Below are 24,919 nucleotides of genomic sequence, written 5' to 3'. Positions count from 1 at the left end.
AGTGTCCCCAGGTGGCATTATTTATGTCCGTGTAGCACGCACATCTGGCTTCCCAGTTCGGTAAGCTTTTTTTTTTTTTTATTTGACAGAGATCACAAGTAGGCAGAGAGGCAAGCAGAGAGAGAGAGGGGAAAGCAGGCTCCCCGCCAAGCAGAGAGCCCAATGCGGGGCTCGATTCTAGGAGTCTGGGCTCATGACCGGAGCGGAAGGCAGAGGTTTTAACACACTGAGCCACCCAGGCACCCCCCAGTTCGGTGAGCTTTAAGAGTAAGTGTAATGCATGTGCCTGCTAGTAAACAGTAGACAGATGGGAGCGCGTACTCTACCTGAGCGTGCGTAAATGACTTTGCACTAGAGATGACATCAGTTCCTATGCAAATAAGGCAGCATAATGCCGCTGAAGCACAAGGAAGTGACAGCAGCCGCACGCCGGCTCAAAGAGACCGCGGGCACAGCAGAGAAGTGCGCACGCGCTGAGAAGCCCGGCGAATGGGCGGAGCGAACCGTGACTGAGAGGTCATTCCGCCTATAGGGGGTGCCCGGCGAGCCAGGCTAGCACCCTAACCCAGCAGCAGGCTCTTTTGAATTCACCAGTGCTCGGGATCTTGGGATCCGGTGGCAAGCACCTCCTTCAGGTTAGACGTTCCGGATCCCTGGGGGCGGAGACACAAGGGAGTGGCGGGGGAAGCGAGGCCGGTTAGGTGACCGGTCCAGAAATCGGCCAACTCCGAGGAGCCAAACTTCCCTTTGCGGTAACGCGACAATGGGCGGGGTCTGGCCGCGGGGCCCAAGCGAGGGGAGGTCCGGGTTCGGGGGCCGGGTTGGAGGCGGGGAGACCCGGCTGTCAGGGCCCGCTGACACCAGCCCGGCTTCCTGGTCAGCGTCCCCACTCCGCCCCACCGGGTGCCGTCTCCCACCCTGGACCTCGTCACTGAGAACACGGATTCCTCCCTCTCTGGGAGGACCCTTTCCTCCCTCCACCGTCGGCTTTCCTCGCAGGTGAAGCCTCCATGGAACGGTTCCTGGCCCAACTGTGCGAGACCAGTGTGTCGCAGCCGCTGCCGGTGTGGGAGGGGGACACCACGGGCCACTGCTTCACCCAGCTGGTGCTGAGCGCCCTGCCCCATATGCTCCTTGCCGTGCTCAGTGCCTGCCACTGGGGCACTCCGAGGTGGGTAGAAGCAGGTGCAAGACATCTGTCCATGTGTACCTGCAGACCTCAGCCGAAACCCACATCTCCGCGGTAGTGTAGCCAAAATAGTGAGGTCTGTGGAGTGGGGCAAAAATAGAATAAAATCTGAGCCTTAGCACCTTGCAGAAATGTGGCCGTTTTGGGTCAAGTTACCTATCTTTTCTGAGCCTCATAGGGTTGTTGGGAGGTTTAAATCAGATAATGCGTTAAAACGTATAGCGCAGTGCCCGGGACATTTTTAAAGGCTGCATGCACAACTGTCATGATTGGAGGCAAAACTGGGTGAACGATGTTTTTAGCCAAAAAGGATAGCTTGTGTTGTAGTAGTAGGACTAGTTCCTCACCACTTCCATCCATGAAAATTCCGTGTTCCCTGGACTAAGAGAAAGAGGAAGCAGTAAGTAGAAGAGAAGAGCAAATTCAAAACCTTAATCTTCCTGGGTTTGCGGCTCTAAGGCGCAAGTATCAAACTCACCTTGATTTTGTATCTATTTTCTGTATGGCTGGATATGTCTGAAGTTACTCTCATTCTGCCTACTGACAAGGCAGGAGAGACATCTAGTCTGCCTTTTGGAGTCCCTAGTCTGGTAGATGGAATGTGTCCTTATCCAAGATGAATCAGAGCTGATGAATCCCTTCCTTGAGGAGAAGCTTGGGATCTGCTTGGTCTAGGGGGAATCCTGATTTGTTTTTTGCATAGAATGAGGCAGAAGTCTAGAGAGGATTAATCAGTTAGCATAGACGTCTAAAGCCTGCTCAGAGGAGTATCCGTTAAAAATAGACATAGTGCTTCCAGGCACTCATAGTCTAAGGATCAGGCAAGAAAGACCATCATATAATCAATAGAAATTGCAGTTTTTGCACTTCACTTATCAGACCTTTTGTACATTGCTGAAAAGGGTTAGAGAGGTCCAGAATCTCAGACAAGAAAGGACCTGAGAGGCCTTTGGACCCAGATTCCTCAGTGCTCACCCGTGGTGATGAGGGAAATGAAATGTGAGAGGGAAGGAAACCTTACCCCGGAGCATAAGACTGGTTGATGGCCAACTTGGGGCCTCCAAGGGCCCAGTGTTTTGTCCCCACATCTTAAGAAATAGGATTCTTAAAGGTTGACTTTTATTCCATTATAAACTGCTCCATATTGCTGTGATTAACTGGACTTTTTAGAGGAAATCCAAAGCATTCTAATCTAGGATTAAACTTTTTCAGTAACCCAGCCCTGCCAACAAAGGAAACAATAGATTTAGTCTTCTCATTATGTAAACCTTCAAGGCATTCTAATATTCACTGCTACAGGTGTCTTATCCTGTACTTGATTTTTTAACGTAGACAGATCACCCTTTTGTTGACTAAAAATGTTTTTTGCATGCCAAGAAGGTAGAGACAAAACTAAAGAGAAGTTTTTGTTCAGCAAATGGAGTCACAAGTATGATCTATTACCATATTCTACAAACGGTGGAAAGAGAGTAGAATATTCTGAGGCTTCATAAAATTTAGGCTATTGTATTAGAGTGTAGAAGCCTTATATATGTCAAGTTTTTATTCATCTAATAGTGCCTTGGGTGAATTTAAGGTTTTTTTTTTTTTAAGATTTTAATTATTTATTTGACAGAGAGAATGACAGTGAGAGAGGGAACACAAGCAGGGGGAGTGGGAGAGGGAGAAGGAGGCTTCCCGCGGAGCAGGGAGCCCGATGCAGTGCCTGATCCCAGGCCCCTGGGATCATTACCTGAGCCGAAGGCAGACGCTTAACGACTGAGCAACCCAGGCACCCCTAAGGGTTATTTTGGGTCGATACTTTTATGAAAATGAGTTCTCATTTCTTGGTAGTTATCTGTATGAAAATTTAGGATTTTTTTTTTCTTATTAGTCTTCACATTCCATATATCCTTAACTAAAAATTGTTAGTTTCTGTGGCAAAAGAATGATCAGAAATGGTATGGGTAGGTTGGAAAACAGATTTCGATTGTGCCAGGAAGACGTCCTGGAAGAAAAGCCCTGCATTTCAGGGTAAAATGGGACAGAAATAAGGTATAAAAGGCAGGGAAAGGAGCGGATTAGCTCTAGGTAAGTGAGTTATTAGAGGTGTGTCTGGCCCTCAGTCAGCCATTACGTGCCTTCTTTTCTTTTGCCCCTTTGTCCCTAGGAATCCAGATTACCTCCCACACTGCAGTCCTGGCTGGTGCCTCCGACTCACAGCCTCCTTCCTGCTCTCCGTCCTTCCATTGCTAGACCTCCTTCCAGTCACTTTGCCACCTGGGGCAGGCCCAGGGCCCATAGGGCTAGAAGTGCTGGCAGGGGGTGTGGCAGCAGTGGCCTGGATCAGCCACTGCCTGGCCTTGTGGGCATTGGCTCATTCCCCCCATGGCCTCTTCCGGGGACCATTGACCTTGGCTCTGGCTGCCTTCCTGCCGGCCCCAGCCCTAGTGCTGACCCTGCTATGGCATTGCCAGCGAGGCACGCTTCTGCCCCCGCTTCTCCCAGGACCCCTCTCCCGCCTATGCCTTCTCATTCTGCAGCTGGCTGCGCTCTTGGCCTATGGACTGGGCTGGGCCATCCCGGGGCAGTCACGGGAGCCCTGGGCCCAGGAACCCCTCCTGTCTCAGGGAGAGGAGCTTGAGGTAGCTGAAGATGGGGAGAGTTGGCTGTCACGCTTTTCCTATGCCTGGCTGACACCCTTGCTGGCCCGAGGTGCCCGTGGAGAGCTCCGGCAGCCCCAGGACACTTGCCGCCTCCCACACAGGCTGCGCCCAATCTACCTGGCTCGTGCCTTCCAGGCACACTGGCAGGAAGGGGCCCGGCTGTGGAGGGCCCTGTATAAGACCTTTGGCCAGCGCTACCTGGCACTGGGACTACTGAAGCTGGTGGGGACCATGCTGGGATTCTCAGGGCCCTTGCTGCTCTCCTTCCTGGTGGGCTTCCTGGAGGAGGGGCAAGAGCCACTAAGCAATGGACTGCTGTATGCCCTGGGGCTAGCTGGTGGGGCTGTACTGGGTGCTGTGCTACAGAATCAGTATGGGTATGAGGTGCGGAAGGTGACGCTTCAGGCACGGGGGGCTGTGCTGACTATTCTGTACCGAAAGGCTTTACAGCTGGGGCCCAGACGCCCTCCTGCCGGGGAAGCCCTGAACCTACTGGGCACTGACTCTGAGCGGCTGCTCAACTTTGCTGGAAGCTTCCATGAAGCATGGGGCCTGCCCCTGCAGCTGGCCATCACCCTCTACCTGCTTCACCAGCAGGTGGGTGTGGCCTTTGTGGGTGGTCTGATCCTGGCATTGCTGCTGGTCCCTGTCAACAAAGTGATTGCCACTCGCATCATGGCCAGCAACCAGGAGATGCTACAGCATAAGGATGCACGGGTTAAGGTAAGGGCTGCTTATGTTTCCTCAGCAATCCAGAGACCCCACCGACCATCCTGGTCCCCAGGTCCTCCCATGCCCAGTGCCTAAGGGTGTGAGTTTGTTCTAGGAGTTAAGAGCTCACACTGGAGAACGACATGGGTTCATATCCCAGCTCTTCCACTTACTAGTTTAATTACCTCAGACAAGTCTCTTAACCTCTTTGGGCCTCTGTTTCCTCATCTGGGAAATGACCATAATAATAGCTTGCTTTATAGAGTTGTCGTGAGGATGGTATGAGGTAACTCTGGGTATGGGCCCAGTCACAAAGTAAGCACTAAATATACATGGCTTTTTAGTAATATTGTAGCATTAGCTCATACAGCCCTAAGCAGCAGCCCTGAGAGGTAGGAAATAGCCTGTCTGGGACCAAATGGGCTTTTAGTATCAGTGTCTGGACCTCAGTCTTCTATCTCTTCATCTAGGGTAGAGCCTATCTCATAGCCACATGTGGAGAGGCCTCCAAGAACCCTGGCTACCTCCAAGGGGTGGCCTGTGAGGAAGGGAGTAGGTCAGTCTTCTGCCTGGGCCAGCTCTAGGTGTTGAGGATCTGGCTGAATCAGTCTGGGTTCTGCAGTGACTGGGGGATGGCAGGCCTGACAGTCGATACAGCATAGTTGTCAGCCTCTTGATGGAATAACTCAGAGTGCTAACAGAGAGGAGGTCCCTCGGAGTTGGTTAAAGTCCAGGCCCTTTTCCCCTACCCTTGATAGCTACAGACTAGGCTTCCATTATTTCCCTGGCTTGCGGGGATGTGTGAATGTGGGAATCCAGGAAGTTTCTCTAGCCCTTGCCCATCTTGCTGAACTCATCAGCCTGTCTGACCCTGGGCTGTGGTAGGGGCTTCCTACACCTGTATGTTCCTACAGGAAGAATTCCTGTCCTACCCAAGCCATGGGCCAGACTGGCAACTAGATCCCAAAGCCCTCTGCTTCTGGCTTTGGGAAAGAGTCCTTAGTCCCTCATCTCATGGAAGGAGTGCTTTTACCCTGGTGTGGTAACCCTCCTGTACTTTCTACCACTTCTTCCCCTAGGAAGGTAGGGGGATTCCAGCTCCGACTTGGTCCCTGCTCTGGAGACACGTGGAGGAGAAGTAAAAGACTGGAAGGAGAAGAAACTCAGGGCTGAAAGGGATTTGAGGGCAGGATTTCCAGAAAGGGCTGAGATGAGGAAGGGAGGGGGCTAGGAAAGTACAGAATATCTGGGAGCTCAGGGTACTTGGCTTCCTCTACCAGGAGCTCCTGGGCAGAGGAGAAGGGACACATAGTAGCAGGGTCTCCACTTCACACTGCCCTCTTGTCTCCATCTCTAGCTCATAACAGAGCTGCTAAGTGGCATTCGCGTCATCAAGTTCTTCGGGTGGGAGCAGGCGCTGGGGGCCCGAGTAGAGGCTTGCCGAGCTCGCGAACTGGGGCGACTCTGGGTCATCAAATACCTGGATGCAGCCTGTGTGTACCTGTGGGCAGCCCTGCCAGTTGTCATCTCCATCGTCATCTTCATCACCTATGTCCTCCTGGGGCACCAGCTCACAGCCACCAAGGTGAGGGCCAGGGGAGGAGGGGACAGCTATAGGAAAGTGTGGGGAGAAGCGGCAGCAAGGAGACCGCAGTGGAGTCATGAGGTGGCCTCAGGCCCTCGGGGCTGCTGGGAAGGAGGTTCTCTGGCTGCCTCAACCTTTCCCAACCCAGGGGGAATTCTCTGAAATTTCTGGGGCCTCGGATATACAACCCTTTCCTCTGTGAAGGAATTCTTTTTTTCCTCTTCAACTTTAGCCCCAGGCTCCATGTTAGGTCCCCATATCCTCATTTCGATGACCTTTGGGGGGAAAAAAAATCCATGATCCAGTGCCAGCTCTAGCCAGGGCCAGACGATGTTTGTACTTACAAAGTCTCAGAATGCGCCAGGACTGTGTGCTGGTTGAGTGGGAACCCGGATCTCTTGAGGAACATCTAGAATTTCTAGGGTCTTCCTAGACCTTTGCCATCGCTAACCCAAGGAGTTTCCTGCCAACCCCTAAGTTCTGCTGCTGCCCTATTCTTCCCTCCACGCCCCTGCCCCCAGGACCTTCACCCGCAGGCCTTCAGATGGCCCCTGAGCTTCAGGTGATGCTTCATCCCCTTTCTGCCCTACTTAGGTGTTCACGGCCTTGGCACTGGTGCGCATGCTCATTCTTCCCCTCAACAACTTCCCCTGGGTGATTAATGGCCTCCTGGAGGCCAAAGTGTCCTTGGACCGGATCCAGCGTTTCCTTGACCTTCCCAGCCACAACCCCCAAGCCTACTATAGCCCAGGTAACGGGAAGCTAGAGGGAGAGCCCGGCACAGGGTGAGGAGGGGACTGTAGCCCCTAGGGAGCTGTACACAGGTGCCAGCAAGAAGAACCAGAGGCAGCAGAATCCAGGCAGAGCATGTGGGGGAGAGTCCTCAGACCAGGATGAAGGCTAAATTAGCCCTGGGTCGGTAGATACAGGACAGGCGAGACAAAAACACACTCCCCAAGTAGCAAGATTGTGCTTTAGAAACCCATGTTGAGTGGCTTTTTCCCTCTTTAGATCCCCCCACAGAGCCATCTACAGTGTTGGAGCTGCATGAAGCCCTGTTCTCCTGGGACCCAGTTGGAAGCAGTCAGGAGACCTTCATCAGTCACCTTGAAGTGAAGAAGGTTTGTTGGTTAGACCACACTAGGGAGTCCCCAGGTGAATGAGAATGGCAGACTCAGTGATAGGTAAACACGCCCGGAGCCCGTCATAGCTAGATGGCCTGCATCTCGACGAGGTACCAAGGGGAAGACTGGAGGGGCTCTGGTGAGCAGGTTCTACACTCCTCTCTGGACCTCATCCCGCTCAGCACAGTACTCAGAGTTGTTTGCTCTCTCCCCAGTCTTTAGACAGCTGTATATCCACCTCGTCCTAGCCAACAGTTGTGGCTCTCCATTGTCCTGAGGCCAGAAAGTTCAGAACAGACCCCAGAGCTTATTCAGCATCTGCCTCAGGCTGGGGACCAGGGGAAAGGCCCAGCAGCCTCTTCGGAGAAGGATTTTGCAAATAGGGTAGCTAATCCTCTATTTAGCCTGCTAGAAAGGGATCACACCCTGTGACTCACGCCACCGCCACCGCATACATCGACAAAGAAGCACTTGAAAGAATATTCCTGGCAGGACAGTGACTCCCGATTTCCCCAAGCCTGAGTTTTCCCTCTCCCCTGACCCCTGTCCAACCCTTTGCCCCACAGCTCAACCTAGCGTTCTCCAGTCTCTACCACATTTGGCTCACATTTCTGGCATGGGCTGTACATTTTGTTTTTCTTCTTCGTTCAGGCAAGACAAGGCTGGAATTTTTCAAAGGAATTTTACTAATGTTGTCAGTTGGGGCTTTTTTGGATCGAAGTCATAGAAACCCACTGAAGCTAGCTTAAGCAAACAAGAATTTATAAGAAGGCTATAGAGATGAATTGCAGAATCCAAAGGCAGGCGTGCAGCTGGATCTCAGCAGCAGCCCAGAACCGGGACTCGACTCAGAGCTCTCCTTCTGTCTGCTTTCCTCTGTATCTGCCTCATGCTTCTCTTTTGGTGGACCCGCTCTTCACTGAACAGAAGCAGAGATTGCAGAGAGCCTTGCCACACACACACGACCACCAGAGAGAGGGAGAATTCCCAGGAGATGGTCTCAGCTTGCTCTGGTGCCCCCTCAGAGATGGGTCAGTCCTGGCTGACAGACTGGGGGCATCACAGTCAGAGCTTCTGAGAACCCCACCTGTTTCTAGAAAAGCACTGTAGTTCTCTCCTGAATGGTGTCACTGAGTGAGATACAGCCCAGCCTGCGGGCTGGAGAATTCTTTCCTTACAGACTAACTGGGGCCTAGAGAGAAGCTTCTGTGGAAGGGTTGGCAGCCCAGGGCCTCAGGAGGGAGACCTGATGCTTACCGTCTGGCTTCCTTGCAGGGTGCGTTGGTGGGCATCGTGGGGAAGGTGGGCTGTGGGAAGAGCTCGCTGCTGGCCGCCATTGCTGGGGAGCTCCACAGGTGAGTAACCTCTAGGGCCCCCCTGTCCTCCACTTTGACCTTCAGCAAACACTTGCCTAGCCCCTGCCATGTGGCAGACGCCTTTTTACGATCCAGGGATGCCAAGGGCCAGAGATGAACAAGACTTTGTCCCTGTCTTGGGAGTTTTCAGTCTGGAAAGGGGAAGGCAGTCAAGATGGAATTTTCATAATCCTCACACCAGAGTTCTGTGAGTGCTATAATAGTAAAGAAATAAATGGAAACATCCCGCAAAAGCTCCTTTTTTCGAAAATGTAGTTACTCAGGGAGGGATCCAGGGAGGAGCAGAGGAATGAAGGAGGGCCTTCTTACTTCATATCGAGGATGAGTGAGTGCAGGGTGGTGACAATGCTCTCCTCTGAGCTTCTGAGCACATCCAGATCTGACAGCCGCTTGGCTGTAGCCAAAGAGCAGTTTCTTCCCTTCCTCGTCCAGAATGAGCCTCCAGTCTCATCAGGGCCCCTCAACCCCAGGGGCTGCCAATCCAGAGACCCATGTGACATGAAGGGGGACCTGACATAGAAGACAGTCTGGAGAGGCTTCTGGGAGGCTGGGGGCTGGTTATGGAGGGACCAGTCAGGAGCTGCCCTCCCCCCAATGCTGCCGGCCTGGCTCTCCGCAGGCTGAGTGGGCGGGTGGCAGTGTGGGGGCTGTCCAAAGGCTTTGGCCTGGCCACCCAGGAACCCTGGATCCAGTTTGCCACCATCCGAGACAACATTCTCTTTGGGAAGACATTTGATGCCCAGCTGTATAAGGAAGTGCTTGAAGCCTGCGCCCTCGGTGATGACCTCCATGTGAGTGCCGGGCCCTGAGACCTTCTGGCTGCCTGCTTCCCCATGTCCCCGACACCTCAAGTCAGAGACTCACTTCTCTGGGAAGTGGTTGCCTCTACTCGGGCACCGTCAACCTAAGACTGGCTGTCGTCAGGTTCAGCCCTCCCAGAGTGTCCAGCATGTGGTTCCCCCTTCTGAGGCGGACCCAGAGGGATGGCAGTGATGGGGTGTTCCACACAGCAGCGAGGGGAACTCCAAGGCCTCTAGACTAGGGTCCCCTCATAGGATTTAGCCCTGTGTAGGTTGGGCCAGTGGTTCTGATTCAAGAGGCTTTCCCCCACCTCCCACTGGGGAGGCTTCAGAGAGTCAAGGTTGCTCTCCGCAAGTCCATTAGATCTCCTGCAACCAGAGTACTAAATTTAGGGGGATGAGATTCCAGATCTCACCTATGGCTTCCCCACTCAATCCCCATGTCCCCTGCAGGACTGTCCCCACCACTGCCCTGTCCAAGTAAATGTGGGACTTCCCTGGAAAAGAGGACCTTTACTTTGACTAGGGGGTACCCTGTGCCCATGTATCATTTGTTTCTACAGAAAGCATTTCTCAAATGCCTGTCAGGTACTGGGAATGGCTCTAGGCATTAAGAAAAGGGGTGAATTACTGAGATTTTCCCTCAGAGGGACTCACTATCTGGTAGACCAGAGGTGCTTCCACTGGCATGGGTCCCCCTGAGCTAAGGAGACCACTCCTGAGGCCACACGAAGGCTTGGGATACACTCCTTGTGTAAAGACCTATCACAGCTTTCACATTGGATTTTCCCATCCTCATCCCAGCCTTTAGAAAGGCAGGGCAGTGGGTGTGACAGGGTGGTGAAGAATCTTGATTCATGTCCTCCTAGCTTACTAGCTGTGGAACAACCTGGACCGAGGTAGCCCCTTGGAACTTTGGTCTCATATGTGAAAGAGAAATCATATCAGCTTCATAAGGTCGTCATGGGGATCAGATGGTCGGAATTACAGATGATCCCCTGTGGCTTGCTTACCCCAAATTCAAGTCCACTCTCCTCAGGCTCCCTCGATCTCTTGAACCCCTCCACCTCATCCCTGCAAAGGGAGGAAGTAGAAGGTATTGGGGAGTCCTTTGGCCAATGCTGGGGGCCCTGTCCTACCAGATCCTGCCTGCTGGTGACCAGACAGAGGTCGGGGAGAGGGGTGTGACCCTCAGCGGGGGACAGCGGGCCCGGATTGCCCTTGCTCGTGCTGTCTACCAGGTAAGTTAAAAATGGGAGAGTCTGCAGCCTTGGAGCGAGTCGGGGAATGGGGATATTTTCATCAGCATCTGGTTTCTTTCTCCTCCCCCCCACCATCTCTTCACAGTCATGAAGTGTTGGTCCCTTGGCCATCCCATCTCCCTTTTGCAGACTGAAGGCAGAATTAAAGACCCTTTCAAAAATACAATATGACTTGAAATGCTGGGACCCAGCAAAGATGGATCCCTGGTCTTGCTTGACTAGAGGGAAGTTCACCTTTAAGTCTCATTTGCTTCCCTAATACTCTAGGGGTAGCCCCCAGAGTCCCTCTCAGCTATCTTCTCTGCCTCAAGATCGTGTCCTAGGAGAGGTCTGGGTTCTGACCAGCGGACCTGGGACTTGGTGCCCGTGGTGTCCCCACCTCTTCCTAGGAAAAGGAGCTCTATCTCCTCGATGACCCTCTGGCCGCTGTGGATGCAGATGTGGCCAACCACCTGCTGCACAGATGCATCCTGGGAGTGCTGAGCCACACCACCAGGCTGCTCTGCACCCACCGGATTGAGTACCTGGAGAAGGCCGACCTGGTGCTGCTGCTGGAGGCTGGGCACCTTGTCCGGGCTGGTAACGTGGGCTGCCGGGCAGGGGAGGGGGTCTGCCCAGGTGTAAAAGGGGAAGAGGGACACATGAACTGTCAGATGTAGACTCTGCCACCCCCTCCACGTGTGGCCTGGGCCCTGGCATTCTTCTGTCTCACGGGAGACCCTATCCTCCCTTCACAGAGCAGGTGTGAGGCCACAGAGAGGAGAGAAAGGAGCACACTGGTGAAATGCCAGGGGATCTGGGACTTGGGCTGTGTGACTGACTGGGTGCTTGGGAACACTGATGTCCTTAAAGAAGAGACAGCAGTCAGGTTTTGAACAGTCTTTTTATTAAAAATACAAACAAAAATAAATAAGAAGCCCACCTCTGATGGATTATTATCCAGACGGACATGATTGTCTGCGAGTTTGCTGGGAAAGAAACAGAAGGAAGTGAGGCTCCAGCAGAGCATTAGAAATGTGAGGCCTGAGAAGAAAGCTCTGCAGTAAGGAGAGGGGACTCTGGACAGAGTGCTCCTGGGTGGCCATGACTCTCCTTATAGGGGTGAACATGTTCCGTCTGAGCTGTTTGGACTGCAGACATGGAGAGATGGGCTTAAGGGTCCTGCTCAGAGTCTGGAGGTCCGGAGCAGGGTCCTGCTAGGGAGGGTCAGGGAAGGGGTCCAAAGAGAATGGAAGGTGGATTGGCACACTCACCGAGAAAGGCAGACTATATAGTGTATCCCCAGGACAGCCCCCGCAGTGATCTCCCTGCTCCCTTCCAGGACCTCCCTCTGAGATCTTGCCATTGGTCCAGGCTGTCCCCAAAACCTGGGCTGAGGATGGACAAGAGGCTGATTCAGGTATGGCTCAGGGCTGAGGAAAGTGCTTGCCCTTTCCTCCACCACATTGGAGGGATATGTTGTCCCCAAATCTCCCCGGCCCATCTGAAACCCTGAGGTTTAACTGTCATCCCACACACTCAATCCACACTCTGCCCCTCTCCTCCCCTCCTCACAGCCAAAGGGCAGTCAGTTGGGAACTTGGAGAAAACTAAGGAGGGTGTGGAAGGGGAAGAGAACGCATGTGGTCGCCTGCTGCAGGAGGAAAGCAAGAAGGAGGGCGCCGTGGCCTTGCACGTGTACCAAGCATACTGGAGGGCCGTGGGCCGGAGCCTGGCCCTAGCCATCCTCCTCTCACTGCTCCTCATGCAAGGTAGGATGAACCCCAGAGCCCCTCATCCCACCACAGCCCTAGGTCCCCATCACAGCCACCACCTTGTACTAATGGCTACAGAGCCCTGAGCCTCCCCGGGCATGGGCAGCAGCTGGGACAAGAGGCAGGCCCCCCCTTCTGAGAGAGTCCCAGGGGTGTCCTCTGTGGCCATCTTGCAATCAGCTCCCACAGCTAGCTCCCACTCTACAGATTCCAGATCATGTACTCCTCAAAGTTAAAGAGTGATGGGCCCAGAAAAGAAGTGCACACCAGGGGCATGGGAAGACATGGGAGAGTGACAAAGTAGGGAGGGCCGGGGCAGGTGAAGAAGACTGGAAGCCAGAGTCCAGGGCAGAATAAGGGGATGTTTGGATGGAACAAAGGGATGAGTAGTCTCTCTCACAGTTTCCCCCTCCCCATCCCCACCCAGCCACAAGAAACGCTGCTGACTGGTGGCTCTCCCACTGGATCTCCCAGCTGAAGGCTAACAAGAATAGCTCCCAGGAGGCGTCAGGCCCCACCAGCCCAGGATCCACAGGGCTCCTCTCTGCCCAGCTTCTCCTCTTCTCCCCCGGAAGCCTCTAGTGAGTGGCTGGGCTAGAGCAGGCCTGGTGTTCTCAGAGGGGTTGCCAGGCAGGGATTGAGAAATGGGGGGCAGGTATTCCAGGGGTATGTCTTCTAGTGGGGAGAGCTGGTGTGGGGGAGGGGACCCCCATGGGTCCTACTTTTGGTTACCCACAGCCCCTCCTCACTCCCCAGCACCTCAGTGTTCCCACTGCCGAAAGCCGCCCCCAATGGCTCCTCAGATGTCCGTTTCTACCTCACCGTCTATGCGACCATCGCTGGTATCAACTCCCTCTGCACCCTCCTCCGGGCAGTGCTCTTCGCAGCAGGCACCCTCCAAGCAGCCGCCACCCTGCATCGCCGCCTGCTGCATCGGGTCCTGCTGGTGAGAGGATGGTTGGGGGGATGGCATGGGGGAGCTCCAGCGGGGACCCCGTCCTACCTCCTAGTTCTCAGGACAAGACAGCCCTCAAAGGCAGGTGCAGCACTTGGCAACTGGAGACCTGGAGAGGCCGAGCGCAGAGCAGCTGCCTGGGTTCACACCCAGCTCCTTTGGCCTGTAGCTTTCTCATCTGTAAAATGGGGAGAAGAGACGCTTGCTCAGAGTCACTTCCATTTGGATGTCAAGTGCAGAGGCCTGATTTACTCACCTCTTATTCATGGGACATGGGACATCCATTAGATCATTCAAGATCCCTTTTCATTTTATTTATTTATCCATTCCCTTCTATCTACGTACCTTATTTCCCTTTTCCCTCCTTTCCTTAGAGGCAACCATTCTAAGTATGTTTAGTATCTATTTTTGTGTTGTGTTGTGTTGTAAAACGCCTGTTTTGTGTGCCAGTGTTTTTATAAATGGCATTCCATTTCTTACAATATTATGAGGATTAAATTAATTAGGTCCTGGAAAGTGCTTAAGATAGTGCCAGGCACATACTAAATACTCAATTAGCAGTTATTATTAATGATGTCATTATTATTATTATAAAACCTTTTTTTGTCCGTTATCCTTTTTTTAAAAAAATTTTTACTTTTTAAGCAATCTCTACACCCAGTGTGGTGCTTGAACTCACAACCCTAAGATCAAGAGTCTTAGTTGCGTTCTAATGACTGAGCCGGCCAGAGGCCCCTCTTGTCCATTATCTTATCAGGGTCTCATGATAACCCCTTGAGGTAGGTACTGTTATCCCCATTTTACAGATAAGAAAACTGAGAGTCTGAGAGTGTAAGTGACCTGGGGAATGCTAGTTCTGTGGATACCCAGGCTGGGCACCTTCCTGTTGCCTGTGAGGGAGCAGCCGCCCACCATTCTGCCTCTCCTCCAGGACCAGGGCCTCTTCAGCCCGTGAAGGAATTCATTTCTTATACATTGGCATTAAGAGGTGCTTCCAAAAGTTTTTTGCCCAAGTCCCCTGCCCTAAGAGGATTGTTCCCAAAGTACAGGCAGAGAGCTGGGAGCTGGAGAAGGTGAGGAAAGGGACGTGCTGTCTTTGAGCCGGGCGCTCCCAGTAGCAGTCTAAACAGCTGGTGGCTGCTGAGCCCTGAACTCTGTGCCAGGCAGACTATGCTAAGCACCTGTGTTGTCTATGTGGCTTTCAATCCTGCCAACAGCCCTGGGAGCCACCGTTGTGTTATCCCTGTTTTTGAGCTGAGGAACAGGGGCCTTTAAGAGATGAAGCTCTCTGCCTGGGGTGTCCTATCCAGTAAGGGGCAGGGCTGGAATTCGAGGGGGAGTCTGAGTCCCAAGCCTGCGTGCTAAGCCATGAGATCACACTAACTGAGGCTGCTGTTTGGCCCCGGGCCATGGGGATGATCCCCCCGACCTCTCACTAACCCTCACTCACTGGCCTCAAGTCCCCTTCTTCTGGAGAGAAATGGGCCCCCTGTCCTGGAAAGAGGAGTAGGGCCTGTTCAGCATGGAGGTAGAGGAATGACCAGCATGGCCTCTCGGGGTCACCACAGGCCAGAGGGATGGCAGCATCTCCGTCTCTGCCACCCTGGGATAGCCTTCCTCGGAGCATCCTCCCCCATCCCCTCCTCTCTGCCACCTTCCTCCTTTCCGAGTCTCCACTTTGGGCTTCTCCCCCTAGGGCCATCCCCAGGCCTGGCCCTGGCCCACCCTCACCTTCTCTCGCAGGCGCCAGTGACCTTCTTCGACTCCACACCCACGGGCCGCATCCTCAACCGCTTCTCATCGGACGTGGCCTGTGCCGACGACAGCCTGCCTTTCATGCTCAACATCTTGCTGGCCAACGCCGCTGGCCTGCTGGGCCTCCTGGCAGTGCTGGGCGCTGGGCTGCCCTGGCTGCTGCTGCTGCTGCCGCCGCTGAGCATCCTCTATGACCGTGTGCAACGCCGCTACAGGGCCTCCTCGCGGGAGCTGCGGCGCCTCAGCAGCCTCACCCTGTCGCCCCTCTATGCCCACCTGGCTGACACCCTGGCCGGCCTCCCTGTGCTCCGGGCCACAGGGGCCACCTGCAGGTGTGTGAGGTCCGGGGGAGGGACAAGATGACCCCAAGAGGAAGGGCAGGCCCAGGTCTCCAAGAAGGGCGGGGCGGGGCCGGCAAGTACCCGGGGCATAGGGTAAGGAAACAGAAGACTGGATGGGGGAGGCCGGCAGAACATGGACCCTCTGTACCCTGCGGTCCCCCCACAGCTGTGTTCCTCAGCTCCAGGAAAGCCGAGCTCTGCGGAAGGGGGCCTGTGTGGGTCTGTGCGTGGGTCCATGTAACGATGCTGCCACCTCATTCCTCTCCTGGCCCCTCCCAGGTTTGAGGAGGAGAACCAGAGGCTCCTGGAGCTGAACCAGAGGTGCCAGTTCGCCGCGGGCGCCGCCACACAGTGGCTGGACATCCGGCTGCAGCTCATGGGGGCCGCAGTGGTCAGCGCCATTGCAGCCATTGCCCTGGTGCAGCACCAGCGGGGCCTCGCTGACCCAGGTGACACCCCGGGGGCCTCACTCTCACCTCAGAAGCATGTCAGCTCCCCCCCGCCCCGACCTTTCCCTGCACTGTCCCCCCAGCATTTCACCTCTCACCCAGGGGTCCTGTGAAGATGGGTTGTGATGATCATCGCCCCCATTTTAGGGTTGAGGAAACTGAGTCCCAGGGAGAGACTTGCCATGTATGGGGGTCTGGGACTCAAACAAGTCTTTGGATCTTCACCCCTTCCCTGCTCCACCCCATCCCCGCACTCTGCCCCGCCCATCTTCTGTGACTTTCCCTGGAAGCTTCTCCAGGCCCATGACTCCTCCCTTGTGGCTCACCTCCTGGGGGTCCCCGTCGGGGTCCAGACATCTTCCTGCTTCTCTGCTGCCGTCCTTTACATGCCCATGGTCCACAGCTTGGAATTCTCCTGTTCCACCCCATCCCTGCTCCCACATGCATCCCAGTGGCCAGGCATCCCCTAGCAGCTTGTGCTCATCTCCGCTAGGACTGGTGGGCCTGTCACTGTCTTACGCCCTGTCCCTGACGGGCCTGCTCTCGGGCCTGGTGAGCAGCTTCACGCAGACAGAAACCATGCTGGTGAGCGTTGAGCGGCTGGAGGAATACTCCTGCGACCTGCCCCAAGAGCCCCAGGGCCAGCTGCCGCGGGTAGGCCTGCACTCCCACCCTGCACCTGGGCCCCAGAACCCCAGGGGACCCTCCTGACCGTCCTGCCTCCCCTAGTTCCTGTCCTTTTGCTCCTCACTATTTTTCTCACTTATCTCTTCTCATGTCGCCAAGTGATCCCACACTCTTCACGGTGTCCCTCGTCTTCGTGTCCACTGAGAGGGCCTCACCTCTGCGGCACATGCCCTTTCCTCTTGTGCCAACCCTTTCTCCTTATTCTCCCCTTTTTCCATTCCCCATCACCCTTCCCCATCCTCACGTCTTCCGCCTTACCCGTATCCCTCTCTCTCTCTCTCTCATCATGGACCACACCAGCTGGGCCTCGGCTGGCTGACCCAGGGGAGTGTGGAGTTCCAGGATGTGGTGCTGGTGTACCGGCCGGGACTGCCAAATGCCTTAGATGGGGTGACCTTCCGCGTGCAGCCTGGAGAGAAGTTGGGCATCGTGGGCCGCACAGGCTCTGGCAAGTCTTCCCTGTTGTTGGTGCTCTTCCGGCTGCTGGAACCCAGTTCGGGGCGAGTGCTGCTGGACGGTGTGGACACCAGCCAGCTGGAGCTGACTGAACTCAGGTCTGGGGGAGGGAGACGAGGGGAACCAGACTACTGGCCCTTGGAGGAAGGTCCAACTAGGAAGGCTTTATATCAACTCAGGGCGGCCAGGGCCAAGGCAGGGCAGGATGGAGGACAAGCAGGTGAGGACAGCGAGCCACTAGCGCCTGGGGCCAGACTCATAGCTGTAGTCTCAAGGTTATAGTCTGACCCAGGCCTACCTTTCCAGCTTTGCCTTATACTTCTGCTCAAGACCACCAGTCACTGGCTCCTGAACCAGAGCCTTCCAGGGGCGGCACCCCCCTACTGATGCCCTCAGCCCTGACGCTCGACAGGCAGTGCTTGGGACAGCTCGGGACCTGGGCCCGTTGTCCCTGGCCACAGGTGGCTTCTTCTGGGCCTAGCCGTCTCCCTACCTCCACCTCCAGGTTTATCCTGTATCATTTTTGCTGAGTCCCATGACATGCATGAGATGGGGCAGTTCTGTCCTAAAGCCCATTTCTGATTCCAAGGCCCAGCCCTGCCCTTCCTGCTTTTCTCACCTGTGGTGACCTTACCTTATAGCCCAACCATATAGTTCCTTAGGACCCAATTCCAGGCCCGCCTCCGACCATGAAGTGTCCCCTCCCCTTTCATGCTCTGGTCATTTCTTGCCACTGCTGCCCCAGCAGCTGCTGGAGTCAGGCCCCTACAGTTTAGCCCACTCCTGTTCTCTGTGTTTTGTACCTCAGTGAGATATAAGCTCTTTAAGGATAGAGTCAAGGCCTTTGGTGTCTTTGATATTCCTTGTAGCACTGGCACAGTTCTAGGTACATGGCTGACCAACTGGGAGCGGGGGGCAGGGTCTGCTCAGATCTTACCCTCAAGCTTTCCTGGAAATGCCTGCTAAAAACCTGTGCTAGGAACAGAAGTGGCCACATCTTCAGTGTAGACCCCATGTCCTGTCCCCTCCTTACCCCCTAGATCCCAGCTGGCTGTCATCCCCCAGGAACCCTTTCTGTTCAGTGGGACTGTTCGGGAAAACCTGGATCCCCGGGGCCTGCATGAGGACAGGGCTCTGTGGCAGGCCCTGGAGCAGTGTCACCTGAGTGACATGATTATGTCCATGGGTGAGTACAAGGTCCTACACTGCAGGGTGGAGGAGGGAGCAGGGAGGGACCGGGGAGAGTCCTGGGATGTGGGCTTGAGGCTGCTGTGCCTTGCAGGTGGTCTGGATGGTGAACTGGGCGAGGGGGGCCGGAGCTTATCCCTGGGGCAGAGGCAGCTACTGTGTCTGGCCAGGGCTCTCCTCACAGATGCCAAGGTAAGGCAATAGGAAAAGACATTTAAGAGGGCGAGGAAGTAGGCCAGGGACAGCCAGGATGAAGAAGTGGATTGGGGAGAGGTTTCAGGGGACTAAGTTAGTTTTCCTTTCAGAGCTAGAGGTGAGGTGTTGTAGGCTGGCTGGGCTGGGCCAGGAGGTGGGGACTGGTGCTTGCGTAGGAGTCAAGGCTAATCCTTCTCCTCCCTCCCCTCCCCAACCTTCTGTACACGTTCCAGATCCTGTGTATCGATGAAGCCACGGCAAGCGTGGACCAGAAGACAGACCAACTGCTCCAGCAGACCATCTGCAAACGTTTTGCCAACAAGACAGTGCTGACCATTGCCCACAGGTGTGCAAGTGTCCAGAGGGAGAATCTAATCAGGGACTACGGTGACATGAACCCAGAGCCTCCCTTCCTTTCAGAGACCCCCAGGGGTCAGGGTGCGAGGGATTCCAACCCCCCCCCCCCGATGAATCTCAGCTCCTCATTGTCCAGGTCCAAGTGTATCTGTAGTCTTCCCCTAGCACAGAGCCAGGGGCTAAAGCCTGGGGGGGCAGCCTTGTGTTGTCCAGTGGGAGAAGAAGAGGGAAGAACAGGTCAGCTTTCTTCTTTAGGGCCTTGTCCTCCATCCGCTGCACTGACCACCTTCTCTCACACAGGCTCAACACGATCCTGAACTCTGACCGGGTGCTGGTGCTGCAAGCAGGGAGGGTTGTGGAGCTGGACTCCCCCACTGCCCTCCGCAGTCAACCCCACTCACTGTTCCAGCAGCTGCTACAGAGCAGCCAGCAGGGATCCCACTCCTCTCGCGGAGGGTCCTGAGCCTGACCCCCATGTCCTACAGGGTCTCCCCTCTGTGTTAGCCACTCCTGACCAGGTGCAGGGGTGCTGGCTGTTTGTTTACAGTCTCCTTGGTGGCTCTACCTCTCCCTCACTTCCCAAAGGGGAAGAGGGCACCCTGGGTTCTTCTTTGGAATCCATGTTCTCTTGGGGAGGGAAGGGGCTAGGGGTGGGGCAGAGTCCTGAGGCTTCTTCAGAACCAGGCCTCTGCTCCGGCCCTCTCACAGCTGGGACTCTAGGCAGGTGCACTTTCATAGTTTTATTTGATAAAATTTCCATCTTACATCCTATGTATTAAAAAAATAATATTTCTAGTGTGAGGCTGAGGTCCCTCCGTGTGTGTACCCCAGGAGAGGGGTGGCGAGAAAAGGCCTACTCCAGTCTGAGAAGCTGAGGAGGTAAAGGCGGGGGCCAGAAAGCCCCCACCTCCATCACAGTGCTGTGGTCTTTCTAGGCTCAGGGGGCAGATCAGGCGACAGGGGGAGCCCTGCTGGCAGCATGCTAACCTGACATTCCTGGTCCTGGCGCGCCGGGATGTAGTGGGGGGCAGGGTAGCAACAGGGTTCTGGGGGGCAGAGACCCTGGCGCCAGGCCCTCAGGGTCAGCATCATAGTGGACAAGACCAGGGCGGCAGTGAGGGCCCCAAATACCACCATGGCCGCCAGGCTAGACGGGCCTAGCCCTGCTTCTTGCCTCCGCACTACCTCCTTCACTGAGATGCGCAGCAGACCCGCCCCCACGCTGTGGGGGGCAGGCCCTGTGGCAGGGATCACTGCAGCAGAGGTGGGCCCCGGGGGGATGTCCGTGGTGGTGGCAGGATCTGGAACGGATAAGATGAGCTCACAAGTCTTGCCACCATACCCACTGGGGCAGAGACAGTCAAAGTCATGGACACGGTCCCGACAGCGGGCCCCTCTCTGGCATGGACGGCTGGCACAGTCATCCAGGTTGATGGTGCAGAATCGTCCAGCAAAGCCCTCAGGGCAGAGGCAGGAGAAGCGGTTTATGCCATCTAGGCAGGTGGCACCATTGGCACAAGGCCGCATCAGACAGTCGTCGACATTGACCTCACAGCGGGCACCCATGAAGCCCGCCAAACAGCGGCAGGTGAAGTTGAGAGCAAAGCCCTGGTCATCCTGGCACTGTCCGCCGTTCTGGCATGGGGAGCTGCAGTGGGAGCAAAGAGGTTAATTGCACCTTCAGGGTAGCCCAGATCAGCATCTTGACCGCTGCCGCCTTTCTACCCCCTTTCTGGCTGTGTCACCTTGAGCCCCCTCTCTGATGGTTGAACACCTCGTTTTAAAAATGAGAATAAGAATAGTCTCCCACCTTCTCAAATTGCGAGGGTTAAATGAGATAATCCAAGTCAAGCAGTTAGCACAGGGCCTCACCCAAAGGCAAGGCTCAAAGGCAAGTGTGCTTTTATTCTCCACATAGGCTCTCAGGCCTGAGGCTGAAATGAGGACAAGTCCAGCCCTACCAGCCTTGTTGCCACGTTCACAGTGAGGCAGAAGGTTGCTGTGGGGAACATCTTTAGGAGCCACATGCCACTAGGTCCTCAGCCTCCCCACACCCACCTTCCCAACCAGAGCAGTCACACACTGATGCAGTACATCTCCAGCCCCTACAGATCTTTGTTGTTGGAGAAATGGTTCAAATGGTACCCAAAAAGTTGAGAAACCCTGAACTAGGGATACCTTGGCAGGCTGGGGTTTTGTTGTCAGGGGCTCCCGTGTGGGACTTCAAACCCTCAGACCTAGTTCTTCACCCCCACCCTCTCTACACTTCTGCTTCCTCACTCTTCTGCCGCCAGCTTTTCTCGTAACCTCCCCCCCCCCCCCCCCCCGGCCAGTACTCACCCTGCCTGCTCACAGGGTCCAGCCTTACGCTCGCAGTCATGCCCATGGAAGCCTGGGGGGCACACACAGTGGTACTCGCCGCCCCCGTCGTAGACACATTGGCCTCCATTCTGACAGGGGGTCTGCGTGGTACAGATGTGCTCATCTGCAGAGGAGACCAGGAAGGCTTGGGGAGAGCTCCCCACACCTGGCTCCCAGACCTGCCGAGACCCTGCCCACAGCTCGTGGGCACAACTCGCACTACAGACCCGCCCAGGGCATGAATGCTGTAGTAGGGGAACCATAACACTGAATTGGAGTCAGGAGGCCCCGAGCCCTGGCACTGACAGTCAGCCTCCCATTATCAGGCAAGTTGTATCTCATCTGTAGGTCTCAGTTTCTTCATCTGCAAAAGGGGTATGTTTTTGGCAGCTGTCTGGCCTACCTCACAAGATTATGTTGAGAACCAATTTAGGTAACAGGTATAAAGTCTACGATGATGAAATGCCATGTGTTTGAGGGTTTAAGCCAGACACAGAAGGTGCTCCATAAATATGGATGGATGTTCTGCCAAGACACACAGGGTACCCAGCCCAACAGTTACCCTCTCTACTCTCCTACCTTTGTCACAGAACTTGCCTGCCCAGCCCAGATGACAGATGCACTGCCAGGGCTGGTGGCAGGTACCATGCTGGCAGCCAGGCATTCTCACACAGCGCTCACAGTGCAGCCCTTCCCAGCCTGGGTCACACCTGATAGGGAGAAGCACAGGGGCAGGGCTCTGGGTAGGGGGATCGGAGGAAATGAAGGAGGCAAGAACAGAGCTTCTAGAAAACAGAAGGACTTCTGAAATCCCTAAGGGAAAGCAGGACTACCCCAGATAACTATAGGGTTGTACAAGGTCATAGGACATACTCATGCTATCAGATGATCAGACACTGGCATTCAAGGCCCTGATCTGCACTCTGTCTAACCTTTCTGGGCCTCAGTGCTCTCATCTGTGATGGGTTGCTTTGGGTTGGTTTGAGTTGAGGAAGAAATTAAAATGACATTTGTAAATAACCTCAGTACCATTTCTGGCATGACTGAGGTGCTCAGAACCAGCTTAAAAAGAGTGACCTTGAAAGGTCATAAGGACCCTCTTCCCATCCTAATTCCAGGACAAAGAACTGAATTATTTCAGAGTGTCTAACACAGCCAGCCCCTCCTGCACATTGCCTGGTCCGCTCCTTTCCAGACACACTTTTTCTCCTGCTTCAGAATTTGCCCAACCGCCACCCCAGTGAGTCAATTACTCAAATTCATCAAGAAAGATCCTCTTCTGTGAGTGCGTCTCCCCAGCAACCCTCCTTCAGTCTTTCTTTCCCAGGCTAAACCCGTTCTCTTTATATTTTTATCTCCCCCTTTCCTCTTGGCCCCAACCTCCAAACTCTCTCAAGCTTCAGGTCTTTCTCCTGGTATCTTGAGGAGGAACGTTTCGGAATTCCTGAATCAGCCTTGGGAGAGCAAAGGAGTTGGGAGTGGGGAGGCATAAGCAAGAAGCAAAAGAAAAGCAAAGCCGAGGGGAACTGGGGGCTGAGGAGAAGCTGGCCTGTCTGTCCTGTGGCCATGAAGGGCAAGGGGATGAAGGGGGCTATGTGAACAGCAGGGTCTTAAGACTCTAGATACTCTGCCCTGGGGCTTGACCTGGTTGTGGGTGTGGACCTGCTGGAAATGGGGAGCAAAGGGTTTGAGAGCACGTGCTCAAGAGAGGTACCTGCAGGAGCCGTCAGGCGCACAGCAGCCGTGGGCCAGGTCACAGTGGGAGCTGCAGTCATCCGCTGCAAGAGATTGACGCGGGAGGGGTGAGCCCAGGTCAGGGTTCGGCTCCCTGAGACGCGGGGCTCGGAGGGTACGGGGTCTCAGTCATTGGCTGGGCTCGGCTCTAGGCTAGGGCAGAACAGAGACTCACCGCGCTGCAAAGGGACTGCTTGGGTCTGGTCAACCCCGCGGGTCGAGCGGCTGCAGTGCCGTCTCTGGCCGGCAGAGGTCAACGCGCTAGCGAAGGACGGCCGGGCAGGGCCACGACCTGAGCCCGGGGGCACGCTCACCTCGGGCAGGCTGAACGCGTGCCCCCAGGATGCACAACAGGCACACGAGATGTAGACAGCGGCAGCCGATGGGCATGGTCAGCGCCGGCCCCAGGAGGGACGGACGGATGGACGGCCGGACGTGCGGACACCTGTGGGATGGCACAGGCTGGGAGGCGGCCGGACCCGGAGATGGTGGCACGGATTCCGGTTCCGAGTGACAGGAGCCGAGAGGGAAGAGGGGCGTCCGGACAGAAGGAGGTGGGGGCAGCGGGAGGGGGGAGGCGGGGAAGACTGAGCAGGCGAGGGCACTGGAACAGGAGCCCCGGAGCGGGGTCTGTGGGAAAGAGGCGAAGGATGGGCAGCGCCGAGCGAGGTCCAGGCGCTAGAGGGGCCCGGACTAGGAACGCAGTCCGCACAGAGGACTCCGAGGGAATGGGGACAGCGCCGAGAGGCGGCCTTGGCCACGAAGGGGACGCGGGGGCCGGTTCCCGGCAGCGAGCAGTCTCCGCCTCCTACCTCGACTCCCCCCACCCCACCCCACCCCACCCGGACATGCTCCCACGTTCCCTTCCCGTCTCCGTCGCCTCGGCTCGGCGGCGGCCAGGGGCCTGGAATCCCCAGAGCGCCCCCAGCCCCGCGCGCCCAGCCCTCGCTGTCCTCACCTCGGGCTGGGAGGCAGCGCGCCCCGGGACGCAGAGCCGGGCGGGATCCGACGGGCTTCGCCGAGGGACCCGGGCGCGGGGCCGCCCCTAGAGGGCCGCGGGGACGGGCGCCGAGGCGGCTGCCATGCGAGCGGAGCGCTCGGGAATCTGGGTCTCAAAGCGACCCCGAGCGGCGGCGGCAGCGGCGGCGGCAGCGGCTCCCCGCGCGCGCTCAGGCCGCCTGCCAGGGGCGGCGTGTGCCGGCGGAGCCCGCCTCCCCCTTCTCCCTGAGCTGCCGCGGGCCCGCCCCCAACCCGCCCGCGTCCGACGCCCACCCCCCACCCCGGACAACGCACGGCTCACACCTTGTCCCCGCACTCGCGGGTTCCCCCGCAGCCCAGCGACCCCGGGTGCCCCGGGTCCCCCGCCCACCTAACCCCTCCGAACCTCGCTTTCTTCAACCAAAGGAGGAAATTAGGGGAATCTAAAAGGGAGCAGACTGCCAAGTGCCGGCCAAATGTGTACAGCCGTTATTCTCCCATCTTGCATCCCTGCTATCCTGACCCGCGCCCCTCATCCTATGCCCCACTTCTGCTCTCGCCGGTCAGCTTCCCATCACGCTTCTTTTATATCCCATGCTCGTTCAGGGCACCCTTGCGGCTCCAGGCCCGCCTCCTGTCACCAGCCCACGCCTCCTCCGTTTGTAAATCCTACATCACCTGCTTCCTCTGTGTGCTACTCTCCTCCTCCACGCCCTCCTCTTCTTTCTCCCTTGCCATCCACAGCTTTCCAGGATCGACCCATGCCAGCTAAGGATCAGCCTGGCGCACCGCCTACCCCCCGCCCCCAACCTTCCTCCGACAAGACTGTCTTTTCCACCTCATTCCTTTCTGCGACCACTACTGGGAAAGGTCCCCGGACTGGGAACACCCCTGATTCTGTAGAAGTGCCTCCCAAATTCCCACTTCTGTACCCGGATCACATCCGTTCTTGATCTCAGGCTAATTGTCAACTCCTCTCAGGGGGAGCTGACAATTTGCCGGAGATCAAGAACGGAT

General features: G+C 55.9%; 2 protein-coding genes across 11 annotated transcripts; one reads left to right on the top strand and one right to left on the bottom strand.

Annotated features, from left to right (window-relative positions):
- The first annotated feature begins 507 nt into the window (after nucleotides 1-507).
- Nucleotides 508-19,630, top strand: ABCC10 (ATP binding cassette subfamily C member 10). 7 transcript variants are annotated; one of them, XM_032862107.1, is made up of 22 exons: nucleotides 508-635; nucleotides 1,000-1,171; nucleotides 3,339-4,557; nucleotides 5,903-6,130; nucleotides 6,725-6,881; nucleotides 7,142-7,251; nucleotides 8,530-8,609; nucleotides 9,250-9,421; nucleotides 10,573-10,671; nucleotides 11,082-11,271; nucleotides 12,014-12,091; nucleotides 12,249-12,443; nucleotides 12,874-13,027; nucleotides 13,203-13,392; nucleotides 15,145-15,488; nucleotides 15,777-15,946; nucleotides 16,440-16,600; nucleotides 16,934-17,187; nucleotides 18,130-18,275; nucleotides 18,372-18,469; nucleotides 18,706-18,818; nucleotides 19,130-19,630. In XM_032862107.1, the coding sequence occupies exons 2-22, from the start codon at nucleotides 1,011-1,013 to the stop codon at nucleotides 19,290-19,292; spliced, it is 4,482 nt and encodes a 1,493-aa protein (XP_032717998.1). In that variant the 5' UTR covers nucleotides 508-635; nucleotides 1,000-1,010; the 3' UTR covers nucleotides 19,293-19,630. The 7 variants fall into 7 exon arrangements, 5 of the variants coding, with proteins under 5 accessions (XP_032717998.1, XP_032717996.1, XP_032718000.1 ...); XM_032862105.1 differs by having other exon boundaries at nucleotides 13,185-13,392; XM_032862106.1 differs by lacking the exon at nucleotides 508-635 and adding an exon at nucleotides 684-752 and having other exon boundaries at nucleotides 13,185-13,392.
- DLK2 (delta like non-canonical Notch ligand 2) lies at nucleotides 19,555-24,598 on the bottom strand. Of its 4 annotated transcripts, none has more exons than XM_032862113.1 (6): nucleotides 24,581-24,598; nucleotides 23,239-23,369; nucleotides 22,905-22,968; nucleotides 21,770-21,900; nucleotides 21,170-21,314; nucleotides 19,555-20,477 (listed from the first exon to the last, which is right to left on the bottom strand). In XM_032862113.1, exons 2-6 carry the CDS (start codon nucleotides 23,312-23,314, stop codon nucleotides 19,742-19,744), a joined length of 1,152 nt encoding a protein of 383 aa, XP_032718004.1. In that variant the 5' UTR covers nucleotides 23,315-23,369; nucleotides 24,581-24,598; the 3' UTR covers nucleotides 19,555-19,741. The 4 variants fall into 4 exon arrangements, with proteins under 4 accessions (XP_032718004.1, XP_032718002.1, XP_032718003.1 ...); XM_032862111.1 differs by lacking the exon at nucleotides 24,581-24,598 and adding an exon at nucleotides 24,294-24,506; XM_032862112.1 differs by lacking the exon at nucleotides 24,581-24,598 and adding an exon at nucleotides 24,227-24,262.
- Nucleotides 24,599-24,919: the final 321 nt, after the last annotated feature.

This window comes from Lontra canadensis, unplaced genomic scaffold (assembly GCF_010015895.1).
Source record: "Lontra canadensis isolate GAN:19392208 unplaced genomic scaffold, GSC_riverotter_1.0 scaffold23, whole genome shotgun sequence".
In the NCBI taxonomy this organism is placed as follows: domain Eukaryota; kingdom Metazoa; phylum Chordata; class Mammalia; order Carnivora; family Mustelidae; genus Lontra; species Lontra canadensis.
This window is presented reverse-complemented; position numbering and strand designations above follow the sequence as displayed.